At 56.1% G+C, this 22,823-nt stretch overlaps 13 protein-coding genes across 13 annotated transcripts; 6 read left to right on the forward strand and 7 right to left on the reverse strand.

Moving 5' to 3' along the window:
* Positions 1-678: 678 nt before the first annotated feature.
* Positions 679-894, reverse strand: KRP23_13126 (uncharacterized protein; the record flags this gene model as incomplete). Its single annotated transcript, XM_067883800.1, has 1 exon — positions 679-894. The coding sequence occupies one exon, from the start codon at positions 892-894 to the stop codon at positions 679-681; it is 216 nt and encodes a 71-aa protein (XP_067739210.1).
* Positions 895-1,564: 670 nt separating this feature from the next.
* Positions 1,565-1,852, reverse strand: KRP23_13127 (uncharacterized protein; the record flags this gene model as incomplete). Its single annotated transcript, XM_067883801.1, has 1 exon — positions 1,565-1,852. One exon carries the CDS (start codon positions 1,850-1,852, stop codon positions 1,565-1,567), a length of 288 nt encoding a protein of 95 aa, XP_067739211.1.
* A 788-nt stretch (positions 1,853-2,640) lies between these two features.
* Positions 2,641-2,916, forward strand: KRP23_13128 (uncharacterized protein; the record flags this gene model as incomplete). The annotated part of the gene is made up of 1 exon (XM_067883802.1): positions 2,641-2,916. One exon carries the CDS (start codon positions 2,641-2,643, stop codon positions 2,914-2,916), a length of 276 nt encoding a protein of 91 aa, XP_067739212.1.
* Positions 2,917-4,767: 1,851 nt separating this feature from the next.
* Positions 4,768-5,055, forward strand: KRP23_13129 (uncharacterized protein; the record flags this gene model as incomplete). Its single annotated transcript, XM_067883803.1, has 1 exon — positions 4,768-5,055. One exon carries the CDS (start codon positions 4,768-4,770, stop codon positions 5,053-5,055), a length of 288 nt encoding a protein of 95 aa, XP_067739213.1.
* A 670-nt stretch (positions 5,056-5,725) lies between these two features.
* On the forward strand, positions 5,726-5,941 carry KRP23_13130 (uncharacterized protein; the record flags this gene model as incomplete). The annotated part of the gene is made up of 1 exon (XM_067883804.1): positions 5,726-5,941. The coding sequence occupies one exon, from the start codon at positions 5,726-5,728 to the stop codon at positions 5,939-5,941; it is 216 nt and encodes a 71-aa protein (XP_067739214.1).
* A 694-nt stretch (positions 5,942-6,635) lies between these two features.
* On the forward strand, positions 6,636-9,534 carry KRP23_13131 (Microcephalin; the record flags this gene model as incomplete). The annotated part of the gene is made up of 3 exons (XM_067883805.1): positions 6,636-9,140; positions 9,213-9,311; positions 9,391-9,534. 3 exons carry the CDS (start codon positions 6,636-6,638, stop codon positions 9,532-9,534), a joined length of 2,748 nt encoding a protein of 915 aa, XP_067739215.1.
* A 360-nt stretch (positions 9,535-9,894) lies between these two features.
* Positions 9,895-10,806, reverse strand: KRP23_13132 (Circumsporozoite protein; the record flags this gene model as incomplete). Its single annotated transcript, XM_067883806.1, has 1 exon — positions 9,895-10,806. The coding sequence occupies one exon, from the start codon at positions 10,804-10,806 to the stop codon at positions 9,895-9,897; it is 912 nt and encodes a 303-aa protein (XP_067739216.1).
* Positions 10,807-11,749: 943 nt separating this feature from the next.
* KRP23_13133 (Atlastin) lies at positions 11,750-13,768 on the reverse strand (the record flags this gene model as incomplete). The annotated part of the gene is made up of 3 exons (XM_067883807.1): positions 11,750-11,918; positions 12,011-13,027; positions 13,083-13,768. 3 exons carry the CDS (start codon positions 13,766-13,768, stop codon positions 11,750-11,752), a joined length of 1,872 nt encoding a protein of 623 aa, XP_067739217.1.
* A 237-nt stretch (positions 13,769-14,005) lies between these two features.
* On the reverse strand, positions 14,006-15,674 carry KRP23_13134 (Sphingomyelinase phosphodiesterase C; the record flags this gene model as incomplete). Its single annotated transcript, XM_067883808.1, has 3 exons — positions 14,006-14,827; positions 14,902-15,083; positions 15,155-15,674. 3 exons carry the CDS (start codon positions 15,672-15,674, stop codon positions 14,006-14,008), a joined length of 1,524 nt encoding a protein of 507 aa, XP_067739218.1.
* Positions 15,675-16,020: 346 nt separating this feature from the next.
* On the reverse strand, positions 16,021-17,424 carry KRP23_13135 (Transcriptional regulator of form adherence 3; the record flags this gene model as incomplete). Its single annotated transcript, XM_067883809.1, has 1 exon — positions 16,021-17,424. One exon carries the CDS (start codon positions 17,422-17,424, stop codon positions 16,021-16,023), a length of 1,404 nt encoding a protein of 467 aa, XP_067739219.1.
* A 453-nt stretch (positions 17,425-17,877) lies between these two features.
* On the reverse strand, positions 17,878-19,068 carry KRP23_13136 (12-oxophytodienoate reductase 1; the record flags this gene model as incomplete). The annotated part of the gene is made up of 1 exon (XM_067883811.1): positions 17,878-19,068. The coding sequence occupies one exon, from the start codon at positions 19,066-19,068 to the stop codon at positions 17,878-17,880; it is 1,191 nt and encodes a 396-aa protein (XP_067739220.1).
* Positions 19,069-19,638: 570 nt separating this feature from the next.
* On the forward strand, positions 19,639-20,829 carry KRP23_13137 (12-oxophytodienoate reductase 1; the record flags this gene model as incomplete). The annotated part of the gene is made up of 1 exon (XM_067883812.1): positions 19,639-20,829. One exon carries the CDS (start codon positions 19,639-19,641, stop codon positions 20,827-20,829), a length of 1,191 nt encoding a protein of 396 aa, XP_067739221.1.
* A 136-nt stretch (positions 20,830-20,965) lies between these two features.
* KRP23_13138 (putative protein S-acyltransferase 23) lies at positions 20,966-22,821 on the forward strand (the record flags this gene model as incomplete). The annotated part of the gene is made up of 2 exons (XM_067883813.1): positions 20,966-22,353; positions 22,413-22,821. The coding sequence occupies 2 exons, from the start codon at positions 20,966-20,968 to the stop codon at positions 22,819-22,821; spliced, it is 1,797 nt and encodes a 598-aa protein (XP_067739222.1).
* Positions 22,822-22,823: the final 2 nt, after the last annotated feature.

Genomic DNA, 22,823 nt, shown 5'->3' on the forward strand with positions numbered 1-22,823 from the left:
GACAGCAATTTGTCTGATTCTCTGGAGATGCTACCCAACAAATCAAATCCAATGCCTTACTATTGTCGTATCAACACCAAATATACACAAGCCTTTGCTATTTTCGTGGTAGTCCCGAACTCATGGCGAGTTTAACGTGAAGAAACTGTGCTGAATATCATCAATTTGTGGACTTCACGGCTGTAGGCAACATTATATATATTTTCATTTCATTCAGGTTGCTCGAATGAGCTGTCTCCCACCAGAGTGCTACGCCGCATGGTTCTACAAGATGCAAATAGTAAATAGTACTGCGCGGTGTATTCATCAGAAGTTTCCTCTGACGCCCAAGGGAAGCTAACACTACACTAAAGAGGCCAACGTGGCGCACTGTGCACGAAGCCCTTCACTTCCGAGGAACCAGCCCTCAATGCGGGGGCTTATGTATATTTCAATTCATATTGGGTCAATGTCGAGTGCTTTCCTGTCGAGCACGCTTCGGGTCCTAGTGTGGGGTTAATAGTTAGTTCGGCTAATAAGGGAGAATGGGCGATGCCTTCGGAGCTATCGGTAGCAGGTAGTGGCGACTCTCGACGCGGCCTAGCGACGACCCATCTGCACGAACGCGTGCGAGCCGATGAGCTGGCTCATGGTCGAGCGCTTCCTCTCGTTCATCTCCGCCTCCTCCTCGGGGGTCGGCTACGCCTTCGTATTCTTGCCTGGGAACAGCATCTTCATCTTCTGCGAAAGCTTGGAGCTCGATGAGTCGCGCCGTGGCTTGGAGGCGGCAGCAGAGGTAGCGGTCTGGTTGCCCGTCTTGTCGGCGCCGTCGTCGTGAGCTTGCGCCTTGTCGTGCAGGTGCTTGAGGTTGCCGTGCGTGTTGATCGGGAGCGCGAAGCGGGAGTGGGCGTTCATCGTTGCTTGGTGGAGGCGGCTGTTGTTGGGCTCTTGTGTGGCGCGCTGCAAATTGCAAAGTGGCAGTCACCCGCATGTCGTGCGGAACCAAACCATCACTCGGCGCTGCAGAGGGACCGCGTTGAACGAAGTGGGTCGGCAGAGACCCAACGCATCGCTTCGACTCGAAGTTCGAGGGCAGTCAGACTCTGACTCAGAGAGCCCAGTCGCGACGAAGTGCAGGTGGTAAGCAGTCCGGGACAGCCTTCGCGAATGAGGGACAGTATAATACCGCCCCTTTCTGCTGTTGAGATGGGCCACAAATAATTGAAGCATGAATGTTGGTCATCGTGCGGACAGCTTTAGCGGTCCACCATAAGCCAGCTTCACCTCGCGGTCGTCGCGGCCTTTCATCAAGCTGTCAGCAAGTGTTTCGTGGTCAAGAATGATGAAGGCGTCGACTGCAAGTAGCATCCTCCTTCGTCAACAAGGCACCAGCATTGCTTCCTGACTGCAGGACGATCGATGCTCACACGAGCATTGTTGCCTCCCCCTCGACTACCACCACACACACTACTAGCAGCCCACGCTGCCGCACAAGACAAAGGCCCAACAGAACGTGCAAAATACTTTATTCGTTGGTCATTTGGCTGGCGAAACAAAGCGAGCTAGCTAATGAACTACCCTATCTCTATCGACGACCCGAGTTCACGAACGCTTCTGCCTCGACGAACTGCCGCCAAAAAGCGCTCTTCCTTTCCAGTGATGTCTTCGTAGACGCCTGCTTTCTCTCCTTCTTGCTTGGGAGAAGGCCCTTCATCTTTCGCGAGATCTTCGCCCCCATCGACTCACGGGGCTTTGACGAAAGCATTCCGGTGCTCGTGGTCTCTGAGGCTGCGGTCTTCTCCCGAATGTGCATGAGCGTCGATGGAGTGCTGAGCGGGAGCGCGATGCGGGTGGCCATCATGGACGGGGTCATAATTGCTGCGGTGACGACGACTCGACTGTGGTTGATGTCGGGAGCGGTGAATTTGCGAATGAGTGACAGGCACGTCTGAAAGGCCAGCACTCCCTACGCCGGGCACCATTGCAAACCGACATTCCCGAACGCGGTGCTACACCGCAGCACCGCGGTCGGGAATGTTGGTTTGCACTGCGGGTGTATCGCAGTCGGAGCATCAGCACCACGCTAGAAACCGGCCACCAGTGGGAATCCGCGAAGAACCCTCCGTCTGGCGCCGATCTTCTTCGTTCGATCATGTTATCGCGTAATGTGAACTGCGTTCGTAATGCCGCTCTCTCTCCGAGTCGATTTGGTTATCCTGTCCCTCACGCTTCGCTTGACCCTCGTGGGTTGTCTAGCATGGCAACGATTATAGGCTCATGTTCGCCATCCGGCTGGAATGCCGTGAGCGAGGCTAGTCCTAGGGATGGCTGAGGATCAGCTCGATTGTGTCTAATTCGACGCCCATAGCAATTCGGAGATAGCTGCTCCAGTTAGCTTCAGACCTTTATTTTCTCTGGGAGTAGGATAGTATGAACCACACATTCAGGAGGACATCCGCACGCATTCCCAATGTCGAGTGTTTGTGCGTCACGCACACAGCAGCTTTGCACCACATAATACAACAAAAGCCGGACCTGCGTTTGGCAGTCCTAGATCGCGAGCCGCCGGGTCTCCAACGTGGAATCGCGGTGCGACTTTCACGCCTTGCCATTATCTCGCCCAAGGATATGCTCACTTCACTCACTTTGCAATCGTCTCCGATGCACAAAAGCTCTACCATGGACGTTATCACCCAGTCCGCTGCCCCCCCTGCTGCTGCTGCCACCGCCACCAAACCGGGGTTTTTCGTCCAGCCAGCGACCGAAGCTAACACGAGCGCTGGCGACGCCAAATTCGATCAGAAGGTGGGCGAGGCGGCGCCTCCATCCAACCAAGAGAGCGACGGATCGGCGGATGAGGCGAGGAAACAAGCGTTTGAGAAGCAGTTCATCGCGTCGCAAGCTACGATCGTGATGACCCGGCCGTTTCGTCGCTGACTCCTCGTCAGCGCCGAAGGGCTGTAAAGCGAACTGGGCTGAGTGTGCGCCGCTGCTGCTATGACTTTGGATGTTTATTTGATAAACACTAAAAAAGGATACTGCTCTTGACTTTGGGTCTCTCACTTGTGTTTCTAAGCAACATTAACTCTGGCGGCTTTACACACGTGAATCACGCTACGCGATAGCCATGATCAGGTCTCCTTACCTTTTAAATTCGCGAAATGACACCCCAAATTTCTATACTTACCACTCAATCTTTGCGGATTTTGAGGTCTTATTCGCTCACCTTTGCTTACAACACACCACCCAAAGCTGAGAAGCAATTACACATCGTACGTTCACCGTTTCCAACATGCCCGCTGGCTTACAGACGCCATTTTAGCCGGGGACGGCGGTCTACGTGTAGAGATCACTGAGTGAAATACAGAAACTTCTGCAGTCTCTTCAGTAGTTTGCCGATTCTGTATCAAGTTTGGACGTGGAGTCAAGGCGAATGGTGAAGCGAAAGAGGGCCAACAAAGTACTATTTAGTGTTCTCGTTTCATGTGGACAATTTCGAGAAGCCGTACATTCCAGGTTTTGGACAGAATACAGTGGAAGCAACCGTAATTTCTGTGATTGTCCCAACCATGCTCGCGCACCTCGAAACAGAGAAGCCCGTCGAGATCGAGATTAAACGTCCTATTGACGAAGAAAATATTTGTGGCATGCTCTTTTAACCTGAAAATATTGATATCTCGTGAAAGTGCTCTCCATTGTCCAACGAAGACATGAAGTACAAAATTGGCCTCAACTCTTTGCGCTACTGATCCAGTACGTTAATGAAGAGCCTCCGGGTGATCACCAGAGCGGATGAAACAATAGAAAACGACCATCGGATACTTGTTCAAGAAGCTCACGATGAGAACGTTTTGCGTTGAGCTTTAGATTCATGCTCCTATGGGACAACTGGGTTCGAGGCGGGGTGAGGCGCTACAACAGTTTTGCTGAGTTCTGGCGACTGTTTTACTAAACACAGCGACCGTGGAATCCTAATTTTATGTGATTGGTTGGAGCGGAATTGAATACCGACAGTCGGTGACAGACTTCCCGCTGGTAGGCATTCTTCACGCATAGCAGTTTGATCTCGTCTCCGTGCTGGCTATTAATACATGTACATGCACACGTAGTAAGAAAGAGTAGCATTCGATCGCATCATTTCAATACATTTATACTACAATGCAGATTCTCACCTTATATTCCTTATTCATACCGCAACTAGCTTATTATTTATAACTGCGGTAATTACCGCGAATAATGAGGCCTGATCATGATCGCACGAAGGGTGTTAAAGTATGCATCTCCGACGTGCCTACGTTTTGTCATAGTACTCAAGTAGTACTAGGGATTTGTATCCCGTGAAATGAAGTTAGGATATGACAGATAAGGGGTTATTATCCCCGCTTAGGACTTCCAGTCCTCACTTCTCAACTTCTCAATCTTCTCCTTTGGACCTCCAATACACAAGCCACCTTCCAGGCCGACTTCCCCCCTCAAGAACGCTCTCTTACCTTACTCTTCGCGCTATCCTCCGCTGTCCAAATCCTCTGCAAATCATTACTTTAACAGAGGATTCTCCCACTGGTGGCCGGTTTCTAGCGTGGTGCTGATGCTCCGACTGCGATACACCCGCAGTGCAAACCAACATTCCCGACCGCGGTGCTGCGGTGTAGCACCGCGTTCGGGAATGTCGGTTTGCAATGGTGCCCGGCGTAGGGAGTGCTGGCCTTTCAGACGTGCCTGTCACTCATTCGCAAATTCACCGCTCCCGACATCAACCACAGTCGAGTCGTCGTCACCGCAGCAATTATGACCCCGTCCATGATGGCCACCCGCATCGCGCTCCCGCTCAGCACTCCATCGACGCTCATGCACATTCGGGAGAAGACCGCAGCCTCAGAGACCACGAGCACCGGAATGCTTTCGTCAAAGCCCCGTGAGTCGATGGGGGCGAAGATCTCGCGAAAGATGAAGGGCCTTCTCCCAAGCAAGAAGGAGAGAAAGCAGGCGTCTACGAAGACATCACTGGAAAGGAAGAGCGCTTTTTGGCGGCAGTTCGTCGAGGCAGAAGCGTTCGTGAACTCGGGTCGTCGATAGAGATAGGGTAGTTCATTAGCTAGCTCGCTTTGTTTCGCCAGCCAAATGACCAACGAATAAAGTATTTTGCACGTTCTGTTGGGCCTTTGTCTTGTGCGGCAGCGTGGGCTGCTAGTAGTGTGTGTGGTGGTAGTCGAGGGGGAGGCAACAATGCTCGTGTGAGCATCGATCGTCCTGCAGTCAGGAAGCAATGCTGGTGCCTTGTTGACGAAGGAGGATGCTACTTGCAGTCGACGCCTTCATCATTCTTGACCACGAAACACTTGCTGACAGCTTGATGAAAGGCCGCGACGACCGCGAGGTGAAGCTGGCTTATGGTGGACCGCTAAAGCTGTCCGCACGATGACCAACATTCATGCTTCAATTATTTGTGGCCCATCTCAACAGCAGAAAGGGGCGGTATTATACTGTCCCTCATTCGCGAAGGCTGTCCCGGACTGCTTACCACCTGCACTTCGTCGCGACTGGGCTCTCTGAGTCAGAGTCTGACTGCCCTCGAACTTCGAGTCGAAGCGATGCGTTGGGTCTCTGCCGACCCACTTCGTTCAACGCGGTCCCTCTGCAGCGCCGAGTGATGGTTTGGTTCCGCACGACATGCGGGTGACTGCCACTTTGCAATTTGCAGCGCGCCACACAAGAGCCCAACAGCAGCCGCCTTCACCAAGCAACGATGAACGCCCACTCCCGCTTCGCGCTCCCGATCAACACGCACGGCAACCTCAAGCACCTGCACGACAAGGCGCAAGCTCACGACGACGGCGCCGACAAGACGGACAACCAGACCGCTACCTCTGCTGCCGCCTCCAAGCCACGGCGCGACTCATCGAGCTCCAAGCTTTCGCAGAAGATGAAGATGCTGTTCCCAGGCAAGAATACGAAGGCGTAGCCGACCCCCGAGGAGGAGGCGGAGATGAACGAGAGGAAGCGCTCGACCATGAGCCAGCTCATCGGCTCGCACGCGTTCGTGCAGATGGGTCGTCGCTAGGCCGCGTCGAGAGTCGCCACTACCTGCTACCGATAGCTCCGAAGGCATCGCCCATTCTCCCTTATTAACCGAACTAACTATTAACCCCACACTAGGACCCGAAGCGTGCTCGACAGGAAAGCACTCGACATTGACCCAATATGAATTGAAATATACATAAGCCCCCGCATTGAGGGCTGGTTCCTCGGAAGTGAAGGGTTTCGTGCATAGTGCGCCACGTTGGCCTCTTTAGTGTAGTGTTAGCAGTCCTTCGGCAAAGCGAGGTCTGCTGAGGCACCATTATTATTCCCTAGATGTAACCAACAGTACACCTGGTGGTGCGTTCGAGACTATCGAGCATTCGCATGATAAGGGCATCTCCAGCGGTAGGTCAGGGCTCGAACTCGAACTCGAACGCATGCTCAGTGCAGCACGCCATTCAACAGATACATGCAGCTTCAACCTCCATCCAGCACCACACCAATTGTACCCAAACCGTACTTACTCGACCGCATCCAGTACCCGTTTCCTCGCTCTCCATTCCGCGCGCGCATTTGAAAACCTCCAAGGGCAACAACCGACCCGCATTCACTCTGCGCGTGTCTCCCCTATCTCCATGGTGGTCTCCGTGTCCGTCTCGTTGTCGACGGAGGCACGTACCTCTCGCGGGACGACGCGTAGGAGCCCCAGAGCCGCCGCCTCGTCTGCCGCGGCCTCCAGCGGACCCCAGCGTCGGCGGCACTCGTCCGGTGGTCCGCTTAAGGGCGTCGTGGCCATGGTGGACGTGCGTGTGGGTGCAGACGCACAGATCGACTGCAGCGACGTCGTGGCGAGGAAACTGCGCGAGTTGGGGGCGTCCACCGTCAAGAGACTCACGCCCAAACTCACGCACCTGGTGCTGAGCCACTTCACGCCCGTATGGAAGACCAAGATCGCCAAGTGGCAGACCGGAGGAGGCTCCATGGCCGCAGCGGCCACGAGGTACGAGCTCAAGATCGTTTCACAGCTCTGGGTGAACGCCTGCTACGTGAGCAAGAAGCGGATGGACGAGCGCCCGTTCTTCCCCGTGAGCCAGCAGTCGGTAGAGGAGAATGCGCGCAATATAGGTAAGCCCAAGCTCAAGAGGCGGCAGTCGCTTGGTGCGGAGGCGTCGAAAGCGATGGATGCAGGTACAGAGAAGCAGGCGCCGAAGACTGCAGAGAAGAAAGCAAAGCCTAAAGCAAAAGCGGCTACCGCGGCGCCTTCGACGCCGCCACCCACGTCGAATTTTAAGATTAATAAGGCACTTACTGGCGGCCGAAGGAAGCGACGAGCGCTGTCGATGGAGCCCATGACGTCCGACGCGATATTGAAGATGTTAGGTACGACGGAACCAGCCCTGGAACCGGCGCAGTTAAGCACACCCAAACAGCCTATTCGGTCCAAGAGTGTCACTTCGTCTGCCAAGCGGAGAAAGACTCTGAATGGCCCACCCACGCAGCAGGATGAGGATGAAGTTACAGCGTCGCAGGCGAGTGGAATTGTGGCGGAGAGTGAGTCGGAGAATGAAAAGGAGGACGAGATTAAGACGGCGGCCAGAGAGATGATTGAGATTATGGATAGCCAAGCGAGCCAAGCGTCACCTTCTCCGCTGGAATCTGCCGTGGCGGAATCAGGTTCGATCAGCACCCCCGCTGGCAGTGGTGGTTTTAATATCGGGACCCCTGATGACGGTAGTAGCACGAAGGAGCCTACAGCACGGGATCTTCGGCGCCGTAACAGGAACTCGCTTTCGTACGGCAGTGGCCTGACACTGAAAACGGGGATTTGGTCGTGCGCAGCATGTGGCTGCTCAAACCCGCGAACACGCAGGTTCTGCACTGACTGCCAGGCTACGAGGGGGTCTGCTAAATCTCCGGGTGCTGATAGCCTCGTGACTGCCTCACCAGAGACTGCAGCAACTGTGTCAGGTTCGCCCACGACGCCTGCCACACCAACTGCAACCGCATCAGCCCGCACTACACCCAAGGTGAAGACGCCGACTCCGAAGAAGAAAACAAGAACTCCTGGCTCCGTTTCGAAAATGAAAACGCCCTCTAGCAGTCCATCTCTGCTAGAACGTACCCCGCGATCTTTGACTCGTCCAACGGCAAGCTCGGCAGCTAAGATGCGGTCACCAAGCCCAGCAGTATCTAGAATTACGCGATCCGCGTCGAGAGAAACAACTCCCAGCTCCGCCAGCCGATCGAGGACCCAAAGTCCTGCTGCTCGAAGCTCTACAACACCATCTCAGGTAAAGCGCATCTCACTAGCGAGTGCTTCAGTCTCGAAGGATGTGCGGTTGAAGAAGCCTGCAGTGAAGAAAGCTCAGCGTAAACTTCCGACGACGACTGATCCCTCTAGCGGGATGAAAGCCCAGCGTAAACTTTCGACGACGACTGATCCCTCTAGCGCGATGAAGCTCACACAGAGTGCCGACAAAAAGCGCGCCCGTCCGCTAGTTTCGAACAGCTCTTTAACGACCCCAGTTGTCAAGAAAGCGCGACGTGACAACAAGGAGAATACAGTCGACGCCAAGTACACGGCAACGCCTGGATCGGTATCGATGTTCCCTAGAAAGTATCGGGATGTGAACTCCACCCCTATTGCTGCGATTCCGATGGCAATGAGTTTCTCCAGCACAACAAGCCGAAAGACTCCGCGCAAAACTCCGCGCAACGTTATTGGTATCACAGGAGTGAGTTCGGAGGCGCGTGGGGTTCTGCAGTGTGCAATCCACGCCATCGATGCCAACATGGCCAATGAGTCTGGGCAGCGAAAAGCACGAGTGATCAGGAGCTCGGACTATTCGTCTGGAGTAACACACCTGATTGTGGGCAAGGAGACTAGACGCACCATCAAAGTCCTCTTTGCAATTGCTCGCGGGGCCTGGATTGTTACAGAAGACTGGGCATTTTCATCATTGGAGCAGGAGCGCTGGCTACCGGAAGAAGACTTCGAGGTTGAGATGTTCGCAAACAAGTCTTCGCGCGAGCATTCGGAATCTCGGCAAATTTTCAAAGGCATGAAGTTTTTCGTTGGCCCAAACGTAGAGCCATCCCGTGAGATTCTCCACTCTCTTATTCAAGTGGCTGGTGGAGAGGTGCGTTTTTGTATAATAGTGCTCCATCCGTATTGCCTTCGTACACTAACCGTTTGCTGTTTCGTGGTGCAGATCTGCAATCAAATTTCAGTAGCGGACATCTGCATTTGTGGTGATAGTTCCGTGTTCCGACGAGCTCAGCGGACAGGAATTCGAGTTGTCACCTCAAAGGTAAGCTATACGTTTTGATCGCCAGTGTTTGCCATCTCTGGAAATTAATTTCGCTAACACCTTGATCTGTGAATCGCAGTGGGTGTTTGACAGCATTGGCACGATGAAGCTCGAAGACGACGCGAAGTATGGTTATATGGACCCCATTGGTACGCCCGCGAAAACTCCCAGAAAAGCCAGTCGAGCTGCAGGGCTCGAAGCTCACTCCACCGTGGCAGAATAAAGCAGCCCCAGTTTATTATTCGTACATGTAGGACGTCGCTGCGTTGCGGCATCCCCTAATTTCAATGTGCACGTTCTTTCGAGTCCTCTTGGTGATTTGACATTGGGAAACTTTGTAGCCACGCAATTCCATGATGAAATGCTGTCGGTCGAAACTGCACACCAATTCCCGTCAGCTTGGCAAGACGCTGTCATGCAGCGCTCAGGAGGTAGCAACGACGAAGATGGTCTTGTCACTTTCGCGCATGAAGGCTATGAAGGGCAGCTTGGGGAGGGCAATCTAGCATTATGAATTATTACGACCAACATACACACAGAGCTACGACGATACGCCATGTCTTGGTAAATCCATGTTTCGTGCTTATTGGGCCGGGGTGTCAGTTGCGGGGGCTTCGGCCGATCCGCTAGCAGCAGCAGGAGTCTCAGCTCCGCTACCACTGGCAGCAGCAGGAGCAGGCGTCGCAGCAGGCGCCTCACTACCGCTACCGCTGGCCGGAGTCTCAGCTCCACTACCGCTTGCAGCAGCTGGAGCAGGTGTGGCAGCAGCAGGAGCAGGCGTCGCACTACCGCTGCCACTAGCAGGGGTATCACTGCCACTGCCGCTAGCAGGCGCGGGGGCAGGAGCAGATCCGCTGCCACTAGCAGGGGTCTCACTGCCACTGCCGCTAGCAGGCGCGGGGGCAGGAGCAGATCCGCTGCCAGAGCTGCTGGCGGGGAGCTCCACACTGCCACTCCCGCTCGTGGAATCAGCGGCAGGCGTCGAAGCCGTAGCGGTGCCGTTGCCGCATTCGCCGTCCGCAAAGTCGACCGCCCAGAAGTGCACGTACTTCTTAGTCTTGTCGAACGTGTACCCGGGGCCCATGACGGTGTGCTTGCTGAGAAGAGTGCTCTTGGCGCTCGCGGACTTGACCCACGCCGCGACAATAGACGACGCCGTGCGGTAGCCGGCGCCCACAACCTCCGTCACGACGGCAGCCTTGAAGCCCTCAACCTCGGCACGGTCCTTAGGCTGCGTGCCGTCGGAGCCGGTGCTCTTGATGAAGTTGCCGTCGGCCATGTCGTTCGCCTGGGTCTGCGCGGCGTCCATGAGCATCTCGTTGATGCACATCGCCTCCAGTCCCTCCTTCTTGCGCGCAGCGTTGATCGAGTCCATCAGTTCCTGGCGGAAGTTGACGGCCTGCAGGTTACGACCCATCGCGTCGTCGTCGGAAGCGCTCACAGCGGCCACGAGGGCCACGCTGGCAAAGGTGAACACGCTGCGGATATTGACCATGGTTGCTGTGTTGCTGTTAGGGACAGAGCTACGGTCGCTCTGTGGGCTGCTGTCTCGTTAGAGTCTCAATTGCAGAATGAACAGTTAGCTAACCGCGGCGCAAGGCGTCAACGCGAGAGTCTGTGCATTGGCAGAGCTGAGGATAAGCCGAGGATAGGAACAGGACCTTCCATGAGCTGGCAAAGCGACCCAAGCCGATACAAACGCATGGAGCGCCGTCGTAGCCGGTGCAAAAAGAGACTTCCCATCGGAGCCCCGAGTCTTCACGCAGCAAAATAGGCAGCAAATCCCAAGTGCCGGGAAAACATGTGACCTCCTCGAGGAAAAGTTCATCAAAATGCCGACCATTTGCATACACTGCCGAACAAGTTTTTCTGACTCTTAACTTCAAGATCGCGCCAAGGCTGGGTCTGGTCCGTCCTGGTGTCACGGGGATGCTAGAATTTTGGGCCAGTGTTGCAATTCGGGTTCCGGACAACAACAATAATGTCCGCGATTTCAGCTGGGGGCACACGAATCGTGACGCGGCCGCTTATCCAATGTTCGCGTACTTCTTCGTCCGGTTGACGAGGCAGCGCAATGCACGCAAACACGCATGGCGAGATTGGGAGCGAGTCTCGGTCGGAACTGGGGCACGCTACAATGTTGAAGCGTCTGTCCTCGACTTTTCGCTGCTCGAATGTGCTGCACTGCTTGAAGCAAGCAGCAAGATTGTTACAGTACGCTGCATCGCCGTTAATTAATCCACTTGTCTTCGCTTAATCCTGCCTGCTGCTCCTCTGCAGACGTCGACAACACCAAGACTGCAACACTGTACCACAAAAACTAAAGTCTTGAGTAATGGACATATCTATGAACACTACACAAGCGAGGCACAGCAACCAGCACCTCGCCGCCAGACAGCACGCCAGCTGACACGCCTTCAGCGACAAACTATCACAGCCTAGTCCCTCTTTTCCTTGGCATCGTCCTTGGACGCGTCGATCGCGGATCTCACGATGGAAATGACAGTCTTCACGCGCTTGAACATGACCTGACCGGTCGACATCATGATCAGCAGCATGAACACGATCAACGCCCAGTACAGGTGCGTCAGCGTGTGGCTCACTTGTCTGCACAAATCAAAGCAAAAGGAACGAAAGCGTGAGTACATCATGAGCAAAACACCACTGGTTGCCGCTTGGCATGACAGGAGGTTACGTACTTGCAGTCGTAGAGCGGGATATCGTAGCCAATGTGCTCGTAGCACAACAGGTCCTGCGAGATGCGGAACACAAGCAGCGCCAGCGCCAGACAGCCCGGGATCAGGTAGAACTCGAGGTTCTTGTAGGGGTCGCGCTCCGCGTTGACCTCCAGGTAGCGGTGGTGTTCCGTCTCAATCTGGTCCGCGAGATCTTGTCGGAAGCGCATAATCTCGCTGTTGCGACCCATACGTGCACCAACGTCGAAGACGTCCATGGCGCCCTGGAGGCACGCCTTATGGTGCGTCTCCAACTCCTGCACAGGCACGTACTGGCACTTGGAGCCCGCCATCTTCTCCATTTCGCGCCTGTATGTGATCAGGGCCTTGTCGCGCTGGTTCACATTGTTGGCCTCGGCCGTAGCTTCCAGCAGCGTCTTGGCCTCCGGGAAGATCGACGCCTCACGGAAGAGCCCAGCGTACGTCTTAATGTACGTGAACAGCTCGCGCGAGGTCACCGTCGTGCCGTGAATCTTCTTGGGGAAGAGGTGAGCCGGGTCGAACAGATCGTCCAGATAAGCCGTCAGCAACTCCAAGAAGCGGCTGTCAATAGCCTCGACAGATCCGTCGTACTCGCGCTCCGTAACAGCGTGGCCCGGGTGGGGCAGCAAGAAGCACGCCACCTTCTCGAAGCACGAGCTGATCTGCTCACGGGTGTCCGCCAGGTCCTTCTGCTTGCGCGACGACAGCAGCTCCACCATGTATTGCTCCATGTCCTCGCGCTTCTCAGCCAGCGACTGGTTGCGAGAGAAGTCCTGCCAGTCACGCACCAAGAAGTCCAGACGTTGGAACGGGCGCGGGCGCTTGGGGGTCTCGTCCTCTTCCTTGTCCTCGTTCTCCTCCTTCTTCTCCTCTCCCTTCTCGCTCACAGAGGACGTCGTCTTGTCCAAACTCCGAGTCGACGCCGTCGATGCCGCGCGCTGCAGCTCCTGCTGCTTCTCACTCAGCGACGATGACGACTTGTCTCCAAACAGCGCCATCCTATCAAAGCAACACCATCAGTCTCCACCAAAAGCACGTCCCTCTTCCAACGCACCGTCCGTATTCCGTGAACAGCGCCAAGTGCTGCAGGTTGTCCTCCTGCACCCTCTTGTCCACATTATAGATCTGGTACGAACTCAGCAGTGTACTCAAGCCAAAGATACTAGCTGTAAGCATCTGCGACGTCTCTGAATCAAACATGCCCTGTGTATCAATGAGGAACACGGCGATGTCCTCTCCCGATTGGCTCTTGCGGATGAAGGGCGTCTCCCACATCCAAATGCCCGTCGTATTGCGCTTCCTGCCGGCCCTCCAGGAGAATCCCTTCTCCCCGTGGGTCTGCTCCACGTTGGAGTTGCCCTCGAGCTTCCCTTCGCCGCTACCGGTCACGCCTTCCATGACCCAGGCTTTCCAGACTTCAGAGGCCTCGTCGTTGGCCCCGTCCGGCTTAAGCATGCGCCCGTGGCTCGCGTGGCGCAAGTAACGTAGAAACAGATCCAGCACGAAGCTTTTGCCCGTGCGGAAGGCGCCCACGACCGAGAAAATCGCAACTTTCATGTCCTCCGGCACTTTGTGGAAGATCTGGCGCAGCGCCGCCTCGTCCAGCGTGAAGTTCGTGCCTTCGTCGTTGATGCTCACGATCTGCCGCGCCTTAGGCATCTCCTTGACCGGCTCCAGCGTCACGGGCGCCGGCGGGGGCATCACGGCCGCAGTCGAGGGGGATGAAGGCGGGGAGCTCATGGGGTATCGGACGCGATGGTGATCTTGTTCTCGACTGACGGCTGATTCCCCGCCTGATTCTCTCCGCGGCGAGCTGTGATTGGGTGAAGGTGGGGGCTGTGACGTGTGACGCGGGATGGGCAACGTAACATGGCTACAGTCAGCTACAAAAAAAACGTAACATGGCTAACGTTACAAGTCAGAATATGAGGCACTGTCATTTGGATAATGGCTGCGCCAGAGCTGTGGTGTGTGATTCTAGATGAAGAAAGTAAAGATGGCGATGGAGGCGAAGGTGAAGACCGATTGCAGCGGTAGCGTCGAAGCTGCGGACGACTCGAGACGGGAGCCGGCGGCGAGGCACGCCGTGTAGTCTTCGGGCGTGGACCACCACAGCATGGAGCAGAGGTACCAGGTGAGGCAGACCGAGTCCTCGCACGCGTTTTGCAGGTACGACTGCGCCTGCGAGTTGTAGTAGTACTGCTCCACCAACGCCGAGTCGGTTGCGGCGCTCACGATGAAGCGGTTCATCTCCGACCACGACAGCGAGCTCACGTTGTACGCGGTGCTGGCCTTGAAGAGCGGCTGCCAGTCGAGAGCTGTGCTATTGTCTTCGGAGATGTTGGTGCCGTAGACTGTGAAGTCCAGCAGGTCGTACGTGGTGGCGTCAAAGTCCCAGACCATGAACGCTGGGTTGTTGTAGAAGATCGGCGAGATGGCTGCCGACATGAACAGAGGCACGAGCGCTGAGCTCTCGGAGCTGGCATCCACTGCAATGACGTCTTCAGGGCTCTGGGACTCCATGTCGGCGGTGAGCGGCAGGCGGAATTCGACGCTATGTGTGTGGCCAAAGATCTGAGCCTTGACGACATCCGCGTACTCCGTCACGATGTTCTTGTACGCATCGATGTACGAGGCCTCCCACATTGGTGAGCCGTCCTGGGCATCGATGATCGGTGGGATGTGGCCGGCGATATACGCGAACTTGTTGCCGTTGCGAAGTCCCGCCAGTGTGGCGTTCAACCAGGCGAACTGAGCAAATGGATCGGTCTCATTCGATGTGTCTGGGGTATGCTTTGGCTGCACAGCTCAAAAACAGCAGCGTTAGCTGGTTGCGAGTGGCAAAAGACGTACAAGACTGCAGGGGCACTCACCGAGTAAGGAACGGTGTTGAGAGTGAGCAACAACAGGTTCTCGTCAAGCTGGTACGACAGGTAGCCGCGGGTGTTGAGGTCCTTGAGATTGGATGCAGTAAGCGAGTCGTTCCACGCCGGAGACACGACCTCGATCGTCGGGTTCTCCTCAGTGGTCGGGTCGGTGATATTCATCGTGTAGTCTGTGTTAGCAACAATGGCACCAGAGTCGGTCAGTTAAAAGTTGGTCAGCAGGTAAGAACAGACAACGTACTCTTCGTGTCGGTGTCGCCCAGGATGGCAGTGGCATTGAGAGTCTCGTTGCTTGAGCCGGAGAAGTACTGGGCCATCGTCTCCACATTCACCTTGACTGCCTCGGCGAGATACTCGTCTGATGGTGTGTCATGCACGGCATGGTCACCAGTGTAGAGGAAGAAGTCTGGGTTGGGCAACACCTGCTGAGCGTACTCGAGCGCCGAGACCAGCAGGCTGATAGGAGCATCGTAGCCGTACTCGACTGGAATCTCGGCGGATTCATTTGCGTCCAGGGTCTCGGAGATGTTGAGGTGGACGTCGGAGAAGTGCAGGATGTGCTTGACCCCCACCTCTTCATCGCCAACGCTGCTGCCACTGCCTACAGACCCGCTCTGCCCTTGCGACCCCGAGTTGTCCTTGACGCTGGTGGAGGTGATGGTGCTGCCCCCAAGACCAGGTGTCTTAGCTTCCACAGCGGAATTGGTTGTCGCCTTCAGCAGTAGCGCAACGGAAATGGCACGTAGAAGCGAAGCAGGCATGATGCCGAGCAGGGTCAAAGAGGGTCGAATGAGGTGCTTGTCGTACAGAGGAGATTGAATAATGAGCAGGTAGCGATGGCACCGCAGCGGAAGATCGCTAGTAGTGCACATTGTCGCAGTGGATGACTCACCGGGAAGGTCTCATAAGTGAATTCGGAAACGCAGCCATCATGCTGGCACCGCGCCGGTCGATCCATTTCCATGAACATTCGTTCATGTGTGCATTAACTGAGCCGCCACGAGTCAGAGGTGACCCCGTGCTGCATAATGGAGCCCGAACGTAAATGATGGCTGTAGGTATCAAGTTGCTTTCACACAACAACAAAAATATTACGTTTTTAGACATCTAATGGGTATGCTGCTGGGTAAGAGAACTTGGACTAACCTTGCTATCGCCGACGAGGCTGTCGCCACCGTCAGACCGCGACCGTAGTCGCCGAAAAGGTTCGAGAGCCCAGCTCGCTGCTGTGTGCCAGGCTTCAGCCGCATATTCGTAGAGAGCTGGTGGCACAGGAACTTCCTGGGGTTCACGTAGAAGGTGTCGAGGCGTGCGCTGGGCAAAACGCTGGGATTTGTCCAGGACCCACCATAAGACGGAGTAGGTGTCACCTGCACCCGTGTCTTCATTGCGCTGCAGCACCACGCCAGCGTACCATTGCTCGCCATGTAGAATCTCAACGATGTCCCCCTTTTCAAAGATGACCGGATCGACGTCATCATCGACCGCGTCTTCCAGCATTATCTCTTCGTTTTTCTTGACGTCGGGGGTCTTGGCTGTACCCTTTTTCATTTCTGCCTTGGTGTCCTTGATTGCAATTGCTGTGAGTTGCGGCTCTTCGAATGTTGCCGAGGGCAGTGGGGCCAGAGCTGCATACTGGTCCTCAACCTCTCGCAAGTACGCGTTGCCCACGTCGAATGCCTCCGCGAGGATCTGGCGCATGGGACTAGCGACCAACGGGGCCACGTCCAACGCCTGCTCGACAAACTCGTACGCGCGCTTGAAGCGCTTGACGAGGCCATCGATTTCGTAGTCTCGAGGGTCCACGGACTGCGCTCGACGGCAGAGCGGACACGAACGGAAGCGATGCTGGGCCGCTCGCGACAGACACGACCAGCAAAAGGTGTGCGCACACGACAACGTAATAGGGGCATGCACATCGGCGCAGAGGCAGATCGGACACGTCAAAGCCCTCGGACCCAGTCGAAAGTTCCCGTCAGGAAGCACGCACAGCATCACACGGTCAGTGAGGGCCGCTGTTTCGTCACACAGAGCATCAAGAGATGCTGCGTCGTAGAACGGCTGGCACTTGAGATCTTCCAGCACTTGCGCCTTCAGATGGGACGTTTCAGTACCAGCATTCGCCGTCTTGTCAAACTTCTTGGCGATCTTGACGAGTGCAAGGCTGTTGAGGACCACAAAGCGACGGAACGCGTCGACCTGGTGGGAAAGTTGCAGCACTTCCAGCAGCAGCGTCCGAGCGGTGGCTTGGGGCAGCACCCAGCGCGTTCCCAGCGCTTGTTGCAACGGCTTCAGCTCTCCGTTCATCAATTCGTCGAGTATCCGAGCGTGGGCGTCATTGAGCTTCTGCATCTCGGACTCCAGCACCGACTGGAACCACACGACTTGCTTGCCGCTGCCTTCTGAGTTGGTGAACGCCAGCTTGATCTGCCGTTTAAGCTCTTTGTAGTCCACGTAGTCGGCGGCCCATTCTGGGGACGCCAAGCTGCGCACACGCTTGCCGAACTTCATCCGATCTTGGTGTTCGATGGCGCACTTGGTCAATTGCAGGCGGATTTGAGAGTGAGGATACCTTAAGCGACGTGGAGAAAATGCAGGAACACGCGACGTTGCAGTCACTGTGCAGTGAATGGAGGAGACCGCGGATGTATCTCATCTTGAGAGCTACAAGCCGGCAGCAACGTCCTTGGGGTCTGATAATTGCCACTTGAGCGGGAATCTGCTGCTCTTCAGATTCCCGGAACCGTTGCACATAGTTTATCCAAGTTGAATGTAGCTGGTCGTATCAAAAGGAAACTTTGACAAAACAAGGTGTCTCTTCGACAAGACCGCTGCTTGATCACAACCAATTCCTATACAGCCACGCCGTGTTTCAAGTGTGAACAATTCAACTTCAATTGCTGTTTCAGTAGTAGATCGGCCACGAGCGCTTGGTCCTACAAACTACTGCCAGTAGTTCCCCCTTTACGACTCCCAGACGAACCCCGTCGAGCGAACCCCCTTGTCTTCCTCCCCCAAGAACGGGTAGTCCGCGTAGCCCGCCTCCACCGGAATATCTGGCTGCAGGTAGAACGTTTTCGAGTCGTACGGGGTTAACTTCGCGTTCGTGCGAAGACGCTCGACGAGGTCCGGGTTCGAGATGAAGTCGCGTCCGAAGGCCACGAGGTCCGCCACGCCGTCCTCGATGGTCTTCATGGCGTCGGCGCGGTCGAAGCTTCCCGCCGTGATGAGCACGCCCTTGTAGATGCCGCGGAAATGGCGCGCGACACCACCCGCGGGTACACCGGCGTTGTCGGCGTGGATGCCACGACGCTCGATCACGTGCAGATAAGCCAGGTCGTAGTCGTTGAGTTTGTCCACGACGTAGCCGTAGGTCTCGCGGGGCGTCGAATCCTTGCACCCGAAGGTGTCGCCGAAAGGAGACAGTCGGATGCCCACCTTGCTGGAAGGCAGGCTGGACAGCACGGCCTCGACCACCTCCAAGGTCAGTCGTGCACGGTTCTCGATGCTGCCGCCGTACTGGTCCGTACGCGTGTTGACGCCGTCGCACAAGAATTCCTCCAGTAGGTATCCGTTGGCGGCGTGGACTTCGACGCCGTCAAAGCCCGCTGCGATGGCGTTCTCTGCGGCTCGCTTGTAGTCGGCTACGATACCGGGGATCTCCGAGATGTCGACCGCGCGGGGAGTCACGTAGTCCTTGCGGCCTTTGCGAGTCACGGCGTGGCTCTTGACGTTGTCCATGCTCGTGGCGCTCGAGGACACAGGAAGTTGTCCATCCGGTTGGTTAAGCGGGTGACCAACGCGGCCCGTGTGCCAGAGCTGCACGAAGACCTTGCCGCCCTTGTCGTGGATGGCCTTGGTCACGGGCTTCCAGCTTTCGACTTGGTTTTGGTGGAAAAGACCGGGAGCGCCAAAGTAGCCGCGAGCCGTGGGGCTGATGTTCGTGGCCTCCGTGATGAGAAGTCCGCCGTCAGTGGTGCGCTGCGAATAGTACTGCGCGACGAGATCAGTGGGAGCGCCGGCATCACCCGTGCGCACTCGAGTGAGCGGAGCCATGGCGATGCGGTGCTGGAGCTGCACGGAGTCAGGTTTGCCGCCAAGAGTCACGGGCGAGAAGAGGTTGGGCGTCGATGTAGTGGCCGCAGACGGAGACATGGTTGTCGTTGGTTGGTTGGTTAGCGTGCAGCTGGGGTGGAGGCACTTGCGCTGGGCAAAGAGAATTGAAAAGTGAGATACTGAGCTGGCGATCTTTCACCAGACAGCATTGAAGTGCAGGTCGAGGCGATGCTACGTCAAACTCATCGCAGACGCGATCAAGCTGACACGTGCGGACTGAAGGGCACTTTAATTTTAGACCGTTGTTCGTAATCGCAAATACGAGCACTGTGATCGCGTCTGCGTCGAGTTCGACGCAATACATGTACACTACTTGCAGACGAGCTCGATACATGAGGTGGCCGGGCAATCTGAGACATACCGTGCACTTCATGGCGGAAGACCGCTTCAAGTTTCACTTTTATACCATTAGTCCGTAATCGTAATATAAGTCACGCATGTGTCAGCTTGATCGCGTCTGCAATGAGTTTGACGTAGCATCGCCTCGACCTGCACTTCAATGCTGTCTGGTGAAAGATCGCCAGCTCAGTATCTCACTTTTCAATTCTCTTTGCCCAGCGCAAGTGCCTCCACCCCAGCTGCACGCTAACCAACCAACCAACGACAACCATGTCTCCGTCTGCGGCCACTACATCGACGCCCAACCTCTTCTCGCCCGTGACTCTTGGCGGCAAACCTGACTCCGTGCAGCTCCAGCACCGCATCGCCATGGCTCCGCTCACTCGAGTGCGCACGGGTGATGCCGGCGCTCCCACTGATCTCGTCGCGCAGTACTATTCGCAGCGCACCACTGACGGCGGACTTCTCATCACGGAGGCCACGAACATCAGCCCCACGGCTCGCGGCTACTTTGGCGCTCCCGGTCTTTTCCACCAAAACCAAGTCGAAAGCTGGAAGCCCGTGACCAAGGCCATCCACGACAAGGGCGGCAAGGTCTTCGTGCAGCTCTGGCACACGGGCCGCGTTGGTCACCCGCTTAACCAACCGGATGGACAACTTCCTGTGTCCTCGAGCGCCACGAGCATGGACAACGTCAAGAGCCACGCCGTGACTCGCAAAGGCCGCAAGGACTACGTGACTCCCCGCGCGGTCGACATCTCGGAGATCCCCGGTATCGTAGCCGACTACAAGCGAGCCGCAGAGAACGCCATCGCAGCGGGCTTTGACGGCGTCGAAGTCCACGCCGCCAACGGATACCTACTGGAGGAATTCTTGTGCGACGGCGTCAACACGCGTACGGACCAGTACGGCGGCAGCATCGAGAACCGTGCACGACTGACCTTGGAGGTGGTCGAGGCCGTGCTGTCCAGCCTGCCTTCCAGCAAGGTGGGCATCCGACTGTCTCCTTTCGGCGACACCTTCGGGTGCAAGGATTCGACGCCCCGCGAGACCTACGGCTACGTCGTGGACAAACTCAACGACTACGACCTGGCTTATCTGCACGTGATCGAGCGTCGTGGCATCCACGCCGACAACGCCGGTGTACCCGCGGGTGGTGTCGCGCGCCATTTCCGCGGCATCTACAAGGGCGTGCTCATCACGGCGGGAAGCTTCGACCGCGCCGACGCCATGAAGACCATCGAGGACGGCGTGGCGGACCTCGTGGCCTTCGGACGCGACTTCATCTCGAACCCGGACCTCGTCGAGCGTCTTCGCACGAACGCGAAGTTAACCCCGTACGACTCGAAAACGTTCTACCTGCAGCCAGATATTCCGATGGAGGCGGGCTACACGGACTACCCGTTCTTGGGGGAGGAAGACAAGGGGGTTCGCTCGACGGGGTTCGTCTGGGCTCCGTAAAGAGGAAACTACAGCTTGAAGTGAGCATGGCTACATTCATGTCCACCACATAATGCATTCTCTGATCCCTGTTCATTGTCCAGTATTACGCCCAACCCATGGGTTCATTTTGTAATTCTGATCGCTACTCCCGAGCATGAGTGACTCTGACGTGGTTGTAGACGTGTCTTCGCTGCTGGCGGCCTCTCCCTCCGACGATTCCTCGTCTGCAACCGCTCAAGATGATTCTCCGTCGTCTCCCGTGTCCAGTGCAGCTCTCGCGGTCTCCAACGCCCCAGTGGTCGCTACGCAACATGGTCACAGCCACGGCCACCACCCTAATTGCCAGCATAGTCACGACCCTGCGCCGCCCGAGGAGCAGCCACCAATGACCCCCATTGAGGAGATGTTTGCATGCGCTAAACGCAACGATTTAACGCAATTCGTGCAGCTGGTGGCGCAATACGGGGACGAATTAGCGCGTGACGGAAGAGATCCGCAAGGCCACACGATCGCCCATTGGGCGGCGCAGAAAGCCACAGGGGAGTTCCTGCACTACTTGCACTCCATTGAAGCGCCCATAGATGCCCCCAGTAAGGACGACAGAGTGCAGTTGCACCCCATTCACTGGGCCTGTGCTGCAGGGAACTTGAGTGCATTAAGGACGCTCGTGCTCAAGCTCGGCGTGGATATCAACACTTGCGACGCTAAGAAGCACCGCTCACCGCTGCTGGTGGCAGCGCAGAACGGACACCCGTTGTTGGTGTTGTTCTGTGTGAGAAATGGAGCTGATGTGGCGCTCGTGGACGCAGATGGAGACACGGCAGTGCACTGGGCAGCGTACAAGGGCGCGACGGAGATCGTGGCCGTGTTCCAGTATCTTCAAGTGAGCTCGGACGCACCGGACAAGTTTGGACAGACGCCGCTGCATCTTGCGGCGATGAGGGGAGAGCTAAGCACGGTGCAGTTTCTCGTGGAGACGCTGGATGCGGATGTCAAGGCGCTGGATTCGAAGAACCGAAGCCCGAGGGACCTTGCACAGCTGAAACGCTTTCGTGAGGTGGTGAGGTACCTGAAACAGCGTGAGCTACGTGTAGCAGCGTGGAATGTGGCTGCGTTCACGTGGTGGTGTGCCCCAGGCAGCCGAGCCCCGTACCATTTCACGATGTTGAATGCTGTCATCACTACACTGATTTATCTGTTCGTCGTGCTGCCCGCTATGCCGGATCGGCGCAACGTAATGGTGCCACATTTGGCGTGGAACGCAGTGACATGGTACTTCTTCTATCGCACTGTAACGACCAAGCCGGGAAGTGTGCCTCGCGATAGCAAGAAATATGGCAAGGCATACGACGAGGTCACCGATGCTCTCATCAATGCAGACGACGACGATGGCGATGAAGACAAGGTCGGAGAGAGTGCCAGTGCTCGAGCTCAGCGTGAGTGTTTGGAGCGCCCGCTGTGCCATACCTGCCACATTCAGAGACCACCGCGGTCTAAGCACTGCCGCATCTGCAAGACTTGCGTTCCTGTGTTCGACCACCAGTACGTCCTTCTCTATTGAGGATCATGTTGGCTGTGAAAACTAACCTGTGCTTCTGTAGCTGTCCATTTGTAGACAACTGCGTAGGACGTGACAACTACGCGATGTTCCTGCTCTTTGTGACTTTCCTGACCTTGGATTTGGTCGGAATGGAGTATGTGCTCTACCTTCTCTGGCGCTGGCACCACAGCATGCGCATTTACGCAGTCGTCGGCATGATTTACCTGCTGCTGATACTACTACCGGTGGCACAGCTTGCGGGCTTCCACATGTACCTCACAGCGCGCAACCGCACGACCAATGAATTGCTCAACGCGGATCGTTACCGTTTCCAGCGTGGTGGCGAACTCCGATCATACGACCGTGGCATTGTTCGAAATGTAGGCGAGCGCTGTTTGGGGCTGGGCGGCGACCCGGTCGATGAGGATGACACTGAAGCGAACGTCAAGCTCCTCGACGAGCAAGTATAGAG

This window comes from Phytophthora ramorum (genome assembly GCF_020800215.1).
Source record: "Phytophthora ramorum isolate Pr-102 chromosome Unknown Phyram_PR-102_s0016, whole genome shotgun sequence".
Lineage (NCBI taxonomy): Eukaryota > Oomycota > Peronosporomycetes > Peronosporales > Peronosporaceae > Phytophthora > Phytophthora ramorum.